Below are 10,515 nucleotides of genomic sequence, written 5' to 3'. Positions count from 1 at the left end.
CTGACTGCAGTCAGCCAAAAGTTTGTGGTTTCAGACACCCCGGCAAAGGGGGAAATGCACATATGAGTGTGTGTGTGTGTGTGTGTGTGTGTGTGTGTGTACCACTTCAACATCATGACTAGAGAACAGTTGAAGATGAACTGGGTGTTTACATTGATTGATGAGACTTGATGCATTTTTTTTACCGTGTAACTGACACAAGTCCAGCTCGTAACTCGGCGGGGCCTCTCCCGTCTTGTACAGTGTGGGCCCCAGTGCAGCTGCACTGTCTGAACTGTCAATACCTACGTCCCTGGTTATTGGTAAAATCGTATTTCATTACAGAGCTGCGCATAGCCTATACTATTCGCTTAGCACCTCCTCACGCTCGGGCACTCTCTCTCCCTCTCTCTCGCCACAGTTACGCTGTCATTCTGTGGCAAACACTGTGTTTACATACAATAATCAGCATTCATGTTGATAAATGGGCTATGGGTGGGCAGGAGGGTGAGTGTGAGCAAGCATTCTCAATGTGACAACCCTTTCCATTATTTTGTGACTCATACCTTATAGGCCTTTTTGCTATCTTGATTATTTAGTAATGAATTCCACCGTGTTGTCCACCTTTTTAGATGGCCTGCATTAAAACAACACAGGGCGCAGTGTCAAAGATGCACATTTTGTAGTCCAACTTCAGAAGATTGTAGTTTCATCACAGCAGGTCACGTCAGTAACATCCGCCGTTGCTTATTACGTTGCCTAGAAAAGAGCATTCGGATTCTCTGAGCCCCGCAGTCCTCTTTTCCTAGCAAGTAGCAAGAGCAAGTCCTTATGAATTCTCCTTCACATCTTTCATTGAATCTCATGATGTTTTTCATCAAATTCAAGGAAAGGTGGTTAGGAAAGGAGATTTTTTTTACCTTTCGACCGCAGCCTATGGCTCACACACGCACACGTCACCTATTTATCCTGATTAGTTCGTTTCCTTTCTGCCTTAATTGTACAAAATGCTTCACAATGTTTTGGTTATGTGGTCATCTGGTTCCCTACTGAGGTTTGTGTCTGGCTCCAATGGTGGATACTTATAGAAATCAACCAGAATAAAGCACCGACATTCCTTCACATTCACCGGCTGCTTTGTAATTTATGATAATAGCCTGAATATGATGACGCCAACAATTATAGTTAGTTAGTAACTGGCCCACACGAGTAGCAAAAAAAATTCTGTAGTTGACCCTGTACTCTGACCTTCCTACCTATTATAAATCATTGTTATTTTCAATGCATAAAACGGATGAAAGGGGGGTGATACAACAGAAGAACTCAGACATCTATGCTGAGCTTTAAACTGTAGTCCATAATGGACAATAGCAGATGGTGATTTTTTGTTACTGTGTTTCTGTTTTAAAAGGCTGGTGATGCAACTTTTAACCGTGCCAAGTTACTGAACGTCGGGTATTTGGAGGCACTGAAAGACTACAATTGGGAGTGCTTCATCTTCCATGATGTGGACCTGGTTCCTGAAAATGATCACAATTTATATGCCTGTGACAAGCATCCCAAACATTTGGTGGTTGGCCGGAACGTCACAGGATACAAGTAAGCATGTGACTCCGAGTAAATTCCTCAAAGCCATGAGTCAGCAGTTTTGGCTGATGTTCTCTTGAAAGCGCAGATAAAATCTTAAACAAAGAACTGTAATGTTTCTTCATATTCTTCTACTCTTAGGCTACGTTACAAAGGCTACTTTGGAGGAGTCACAGCAATGACCAAAGACCAGTTTCTCAAAGTGAATGGATTCTCAAATACTTACTGGGGTTGGGGTGGAGAGGATGATGACCTTCGCATCAGGTGAGACAGAAACAAGTGAATGGTATTTAAGATCATTAGTGTCTCTTTTTATCCCAGGAGGATATATGGTGTATGTTCATTCATTCATTCTTGTGCAGAGTTGGGCTGCAGAACATGAAAATTTTGCGGCCACCCCCTGATATAGCTCGCTATACCATGGTGTTTCACCAACGGGACAGTGGCAATGAAGTGAACAGAGACAGGTTAGTACATGTAGACTTGGGGATAATGTGTCGTGCTTGTTTCATTATTGGTCAGTTAAATGTATGCATCCTGATTCATGCTGCAAATTTAATCTCTTGAATTAATGTTTTTTTAATATATTTTTTTTGCTTCCCAGGATGAGGTTGTTGGGAAGAACACCACAGATATGGAGAAGGGATGGACTCAATAGCTGCTCATATAAGACTTTGTCAGTAGAGAGGCTGCCTCTTTATGTGAATGTTACTGTGGACATTGGTAAGCCACGGAGTTGAGATGTCAAACAGGAAACCCTGCTGTGGTCCCAACATATTGTGATATATTTTATACAGTATGTTTAGACCACAGACTGCAGAGAAGCTACTACTGTGTCCAAGATGTTAAGCACACAAAATACACATTGTTTTTGATTAGTTTACATATTAAAACTAAGCTCAGCAGGCAACTACATCATTGGACTTTTTTTTTTGCCTATCATGATGCCTTAATTTTTTTATATTGTGACGAGCCTGCAAAAAAATAAAGGAAAAAAGAATTAAAACAATTTTATTTTCCTGTCAGTTAATGATTGGCTTTTTTCAAATAATATAAATATTCCTGGTATTGTTGTAAATGTATTGCTGAAACATACACCTGTCAGACTCTTTATTTATATGTATGTCTTAAGCATGATATATTACAGCATAAAACATGCTGATAGTTTATATATGTGTATTTTGTGTGCTTTATTCTGTGGATGCATTGACTTTTTCTAAAGCCTCTACAGATGCAGGTGTTGTTACATATTTTGCCTAATTAGACATTAGCTCAGGACTGTCTGGGAGGTACAGACTGACTGACTGACTGATAGAAATCTCTGTTAAGCTCATGTTACATTGCTTCTATTAGGGCAAAACTATTTGCACCTTTTAATACGAGTACATAGAATGTAGTGACCTCATGTTTCCCAGCATAGCTCTGCCCAACGTTAGACTGAGCAGAAGTCTAATTAGCCAGATAACAGAGATCACTGTTGTAGGTGTGCAGAGCCTGTAAGATCAAAGTTAATGTTTAGGTTTGAGTCTAGGCTGCTTGGAGATGTTTGATTGGTAGCGTAGGTGACAATGACATGTTACACACAACCGTAGACTATGTGTAATCTGATGTAAAGTGATCAGTTGATTAGAGTAATTATTTCATTAAAGCTGAATGAATTTTCCTGCTAAATGGCAGAAAGACAGAACATGCTAACATCAAACTAATGCCTAAAACAATTACAGTGCCTATAAAAAAGTAATTATCCCCCTAGAGTCACCATGTTTTACAGTGTTGAAGCACAGTTGGCTTTTTTAGACACAGATCAACAAAAATCTTTATTGCCTTAAAAAAAAATTAAAGAAAGAATTCCTCTAATTCAAGTGCAAATAAAGAACAATATAAAGGTAAAGACACATTCACACACTCTTTTAGGTTAAATGCATCTAGTGTACATGTACTGGATCTGGCAACAACTTTTAATAAGACAACCACAGACATAAAGTAGGAAATACAAATGAATGGCTGTTTCTGGTGTTTGCTGATAGAGGATATCATTAACATTAATCTCCTGACATTACTGCTGTGCATCATAAAGTGAAGGATTAAAAAATTTAAACATTAGTACTTTGGGTACAGAATAACTATAGTTTTGCATCAGCCCTACAGCAGACAACAGATGAACCTTGTGTGCAGAAGATGAAACACGGACCACTGTAAAGCAATAATAATATATAGAGGACTAATCATATTAAGTGATACTCAACTGAAATGTTATTTTGAAAATGGTGATAAGTTATATTTATATTGGTCAACTAAGGTATTGGTATTATATTTATATTGGTCAACGTTTGCTCAAATTTGAATCAGATAGTTTTGTTCTCTTTTTTTTTGTGTACAAAACATGGAATCTGATCTTTTCCAGTTCAAATTTGTGCCACTTTCATATGTAGTCCGTCAGATACAGATCAAATTTTTTTAAACCTCAGTGTGAACGGTCAGATTGGAATTCATGTGACTGACTCACTCCAGAGCAACAGTTGTCACAATTCTGCACTAGCGGAAATAAAGCGTAGAATAAATTGCTTCACAAAAGCCAGGATTAAATATTTGGCTCTCTGTCTCCTCATCCTCATTATCATTTGCTCACGAATTCCCTTTCTTCCATGTGGAGTCTACTTAAAAATAAAACTGCAAACGCTAACCTCTATGGCCACATTTTGAAAATAATGGGAAAAGTCAATAAAAACAACCTGATTTGAGCAATAAAGCCTGCTCTTTGGTAGGCTACTAAAGAACTAAACTAAATTATTATCATCTTTGGCTGCCCTGGGCCAACTGGCTTTATTTACAGATCTTGAGGACCTTGACCATCTTTGGATGAACTCTGTTTTAGTCTTAAAGTAATGTAAAGTTAAAAAAAAAAAGAAATGTGTGTGATTCACTCAAGTGTGATAAAGAAATAAATATTTCATTTTATTTTAATTAATGTACATATTGAACTGTTAGACTAGAACTTTATAATAACTACAGATTGCTCTAGCTTTCACACTGATTGACTGAACAACGCTTCATAAATCTGCAGTATTCGGTAGCCATTATAAAGATATACATTTAGAAAACTAGACCACTCCACTCCTGAATGAATGTTTTGGGGGGAGGGTTTCTACAGTGGGTTGAAAACTTTTACATGTAAAAATATATTGCAAGTGCAGAAGTTACACTACAAATTCTGAAAAAGATTTTGTTACATGATCCCCTCCTAGAAAATGTGTAGTAATAGTGTAGCATCAAAAACTTTTTATTTGAGTAATTTTTTTAATATGAATCATTGTATGAAATTCAAAGAGATGCCATTAGGGAATGTCATTTAGTATACTGATGTTTGGCTTGTATTAATTGGAGAACACTGATCATACATTTCACTTTTAATAGCATTATTTTTCTTTTTAGAGCAGTGGTATAATAAATGGTACTTTTTCTTATGAATGGGCTCATGGTGTTATGTGTTCCAGGGCAAAAATGCACAGTCTTGGCACCACAATTTTGATTTTACCCCATAAGATATGTACATGAATATTAAGGTGTTTGTTTTATTTTTGTCAGGAAAGGGTTCTAAATATCGACGATGGCTGCTTGATTGCAACAAATACTGTAATTGGGACAATTAAATCCTTATGCTGTTTAAGGGAATTAAGCTGCTTTTGTTGTGGAAATTTGATTTGAATTGAAAAATGTCTAATGTTGAGAATAATGTTGAGGATTTAAAACTATTATTTTAGTTTCTGATATTCCCGGTGTCATGACCAGATCCTGACCACTGCTCCTTGCTCCACTTGCCCTATCCCTTCCAGTGGATGGTTTCAGCATAAAACGCCCGACCCCCCTGCTTATTTTGTTACTGTGTGATGGTATTTAGTATTTTGACAGCAGACAACAGTCCCACCAAGATGGCAACAGCCTGCAGTGCATAATTATGGCCAGAAGAGGTCTTTGACAGCACAATATCAATTATTGGAAAAACATCTTGAGGGACGTCTTTTGGTCCTTGTTAATTACTGAATGTGTGCTTTTATTGCCAGGCAATTTGTGCAATAGTAGCCTTAATGAATCATGATGATATCTGGATTTTGTGAGACATGTGGGAAGATGTCACACATAGGACAAGTGTGGACCAAATACAGGAAAAACAACAAATGTGAGCTAAATAAAGACATTTTTGATAAAAATATATCACAAATCAGACCAGCCATTTCCTCAAGGAACAGTTTTTTGGCCTCAGGAAAAAAAAACCCAACAGATTTATGTAAACGAGTTGCTATGATATTTAATTCTCCAGGATTTGAGGGTGGTAGAGTTGCTAGTGGACTTTGATTAGGTTGAACACTGAACATTACATGGTGGATCAAATCAGCTCCTCACATTCCCTTTGAATGCAGTTTAGTGCCTCCATGACACTTTGTTGGTGAAAAGAGAGATACTGTGTGTGAATATAGACTATAGTATCCCCAACAGGAATTGGCCAGTACTACTCCCTAAAATCCACAGCTGACAGCAAGTGAAATCCTTTTTCGAATTAAATTTTAGCATGGTTTCGTGCCTTAATGATTCAGTTTTATTTATTTGGAGTATCACAGTAACCATATTATGTGTAGCGTCAGAATACACAAATTTCTCTCAAGATTTAGGCTGGCTGTTTCAGGCTTGTACATAAAACTTTATTGAGGTATTTAACATGTAACTTGAATTTAAAAATGTGTCGTCTCCACCTTCAAATCAACAACATTTCTTATATAAGGAGTACTTTGTCTGTTTCCCTCATTGCATCATTTCCACTCTGGCAGATGCAAATTTATATCCATTAAGACATTGCATCACTCTGAGGACATGAAGGACATGAAGTACTAAAAGTAAGGACAAGAATAACCCCTTATTATTCAGATACAATGAAATGTCTTCTTAGCTTAGACTTTTTTTTTTCCCTTTACCAGAGCACAGAAAGGGCGGGATGTCTGAAGCTTTGTATGGACAGAATGATGTCATCTCCTCTTCCTATGGTGCAGAAAGAAAGCTTTGTCTTGTGGAGGCCAGGCCTGGTCATCTAGCTCACATGTGACATTCACAAAACTTTTAACACAAAAATATCACCTCTGCAAGTCAGAACACTATGAGATACTCTACAAACTAGTCCATTCAGATATGGAAATAGAATGATGTGTAAAGTGTTGTTCCTGCCTTTAATCATAATAACCCTTGTATGACTGTAGAGTGTAAGAATTCATCAGGGGGAAGTTCATATCTTTATTTGCAATAGCACAGTTATGGAAAACAATGCCCAAGTCCTTTAGATTAAATATAAAATCCAGACATAATCTTTACAATGGACAGAAAAAGTCTACACACCCCTATTAAAATGCCAGGTTCTTATGATGTATAATGAGACAAAGATAAATCATGTCAGAAGTTTTTCCACCTTTAATGTGACCTATAATGTGAACAATTCAATTGAAAAACAAATTGAAATCTTTGAGGGGGAAAAATGAAAAATAAAACCCCTCATAACCTGGTTGCATAAGTGTGCACACCCTTAGACTAAAACTTTGTTAAAGCACCTTTTGATTTTATTACAGTAGTCAGTCTTTTTGGTATGAGTCTATTAGCTTGGCACATCTTGACGTGGCAATATTTGCCCATTCTTCTTTGCAAAAGCGCTCCAAATCTGTCAGATTGCGAGGACATCGACTGTGCACAGCTCTCTTCAGATCACCCCACAGATGTTCAATTGGATTCAGGTCTGGGCTCTGGCTGGGCCATTCCAAAACATTAATCTTCTTCTGGTGAAGCCATGCTTTTGTGGATTTGGATGCTTTGGGTCGTTGTTATGCTGAAAGGTGAACTTCCTCTTCATCTTTCTAACCGACACCTGAAGGTTTTGTGCCAAAATTGCCTCCACCCTGAGTAAGTCCCCGGTTCCAGCTGAAGACAAACAGCCCCAAAGCATGATGCTGCCACCACCATGCTTCACTATGGGTATGGTGTTCCTTGGGTGATGTGCAGTGTTTTTGCACCAAACATACCTTTTGGAATTATGGGCAAAAAGTTCTACCTTGGTTTCATCAGACCATAATACATTTTCCCACATGCATTTGGGGGACATGATGTTTGTTTTTGCAAACTTCAGCTGTGCTTGGATGTATTTCTTTGTAAGAAAAGGCTTCCGTCTTGCCACCCTACCCCATAGCCCAAGAATACGGGAGATAGTTGTCACATTTACCGCACAGCCAGTACTTGCCAGAAATTCCTGCAGTTCCTTTAATGTTGCTGTAGGCCTCTTGGAAGCCTCCCTGACCAGTTTTCTTTTCATCTTTTCATCAATTTTGGAGGGACGTCCAGTTCTTGGTAAAGTCACAGTTGTGCCATATTTTCTCCACTTGGTGATGACTGTCTTCACTGTGTTCCATGGTATATCTAATGCTTTGGAAATTCTTTTGTACCCGTCTCCTGACTTTCAACAATGAGATCTCTCTGATTCTTTGAAAGCTCTCTGCAGACCATGGCTTTTGCTCTGAGATGCAACTGAGAAAATATCAGGAAAATCCTACTAGAACAGCTGAACTTTATTTGTGATTAATCAGTCACTTGAAATGATGGCATGTGTGTAATGACTTCTAGTTAACCTGAGTTTGAATGTGATTGGTTAATCCTGAACACAGCCACATCCCCAGTTATAAGAGGGTGTGCACACATATGCAACCAGGTTATTGTAAGGTTTCTATTTTTCATTTTTCCCCCTCCCCCCTCGAAGATTTCAGTTTGTTTTTCTATTTAACTGTTCACATTATAGGTCACATTAAAGGTGGAAAAAGTTTTGACATGATTTATCTTTGTCTTATTATTTTACATCATAAGAACCTGGCATTTTAACAGGGGTGTGTAGACTTTTTCTGTCCACTGTATGTCCAAATATATTGGCTGGGTTCACACACGTTCTAAACTATTGGATGGAAAGTCAGCCGTTTTTTTATAATTGATTAAAATCATGTGACCATGTCAAATTATTTCACTGAAGTATTTCAGAGCAGCCCAGCAGCTCAGTGGTACCGTGGGTTTGTGCACGTTTCTTCTGGGTACTCCAGTTTTCTCCCACAGTTCAGTGTCATGCAGGTCAGGTGAAAATTCACATGTGAATATTTGTGTGTGTGTGTGTGTGTGTGTGTGTGTTTGTTTGTTTGTTTGTTATTAGTCACATTTCCTTTGAGCCATATGTATGCTGGGATAGGAATGAGCAGGTAGAGCAGATGGACGGATGAAGTCCTTAAATTTCAATTGGAAAACATTTTCTTCAATGAAAATATGCCAAAGAAAAAAAAAAAACTAGACTACTTAACTAACGTACTTAAAGCTGCTGTCATTAATATTTTTTATTTGAACAAAAGATCACATGACTGCTTGTATGTGAGAGGGGTAGCTTGTAGTGAAGAATCTACATAGAATTATCACACACCTCTGCAGTGTTTCTCAGCTCTACTGAGAGTTTTTGGTCTCATTTCTTTGGTTTTGCGACTTCACTGTTTTGAATTAGCAACTGAAGAGCCGCATACTTGTACCTACATAGTTGGTGGAAACCAAAAACAATGCTATAAGAGTGAATATTGCACTGGGCAACTGTTAGCAAAATGTTCATATATCAGTTTAAAAGGTTATAATTTGTCGGTGTTTTCACAACTTGTGTTCATTGCCCCCACGTGACCAAAAGAATCACTTGTTATTATAGGTTTAAGTACGCTAAGCTTTTAAGCTATGACGGTTGAAATAGGACTTGGAAACTATAACTGTTGCGCATCATTCGACTGTGCAAGTTTAACATTTCTTTATGATACTATGAAGGTCTGAGCTCAGAAGCATCAAAATAACTGGCACCTGCTTTTCACTTCTTCAGTGGTAACAAAATTATGGAGTACAATTAAGAGGTGAGTAAGACAATCAGTGTTTTTGTAAATACAATACATCAGCAAGTGTATGCCAGTAGCTGAATAACCAACCAGTATTATGTCACATTTTGTAAGTTGGAATCTGTTAGTGGTTTCTGTGGTTCCAGAGACTTTATGTCCGAAGTTTCCAGCAGACATGAGAAGCTAGTCTGACATTCTGTTTGATGCCTACATAGCGTAGCTTTTCTGTCTTGTGTCAAATCACTGTGGTTAGTGGTGGTTTGACAGTGGTCCAACAGGGGTATACAGTGCAAGTAGTGATTAGCTGTTAAAATATCCCCTCTGGGAAGGTGTAATATTTTACATCTGTAAAAGTCAATTTATGGAATTTAGGGTTTGGGATCTTTAATTTCCTACGTCAACTACAAATATGAGGAATACATCATAACTGCCCAGGAGTATTTCATGATCTTTCGCTGGAGAATGCAGGGATCTAATTTGATTACATTTTCTCAGGACAGGAAGTAGCAAAGATACTTATTAAGTATTGGGTGAAAACATTATTTGCTTAACAAGATTATCATCCATGCTATACGTTCATTGATTATGTCTTTGCAATTCATTTGCAGTCCAGTTTGAAAAAGAAAAACATGAAATGCATAGAAGTTAGTAATGAGAACCATGTGTGTTGTCCATCTCCTCACCCCAACCCCCCCCCCAGTCTCCCCCCATTTCCCATCTGTGCCCTTCAGGCCCTCACTTCAGTCACCTCCCACTTCCCTCTTCCTTCAGAACCCGTCTGTTTTTGTTTTTGAGCCCGGGCTCTTTGCACAGGAAATTGTATACATTGGGAGCATTCAGGAAGGCAGAGAGCAGCAGAGTTTGTGGACATGAAAAAAAAAACATTGAATAAAAGAGGTCAGTAATTCCTAAAGTAGGAGAGAAACAGAAGTCAGCTGTTCTCCTCCCCTCACTTCAATTCCCTCCCCTTTACACAGTCTCAACATTTCAGAAATCCCTGCCACACCACTGCCACGAG

At 38.2% G+C, this 10,515-nt stretch overlaps 1 protein-coding gene across 1 annotated transcript; it reads left to right on the top strand.

Annotated features, from left to right (window-relative positions):
• Window positions 1-1,387: 1,387 nt before the first annotated feature.
• On the top strand, window positions 1,388-5,034 carry LOC123963960 (beta-1,4-galactosyltransferase 4-like; the record flags this gene model as incomplete). Its single annotated transcript, XM_046041098.1, has 4 exons — window positions 1,388-1,578; window positions 1,708-1,830; window positions 1,929-2,033; window positions 2,171-5,034. Coding segments are annotated over 4 exons (555 nt in total), but the record flags the coding sequence as incomplete, so codon positions are not given.
• Between the last annotated feature and the right edge of the window lie 5,481 nt (window positions 5,035-10,515).

This window comes from Micropterus dolomieu, linkage group LG23, assembly GCF_021292245.1.
Source record: "Micropterus dolomieu isolate WLL.071019.BEF.003 ecotype Adirondacks linkage group LG23, ASM2129224v1, whole genome shotgun sequence".
NCBI lineage: Eukaryota > Metazoa > Chordata > Actinopteri > Centrarchiformes > Centrarchidae > Micropterus > Micropterus dolomieu.
This window is presented reverse-complemented; position numbering and strand designations above follow the sequence as displayed.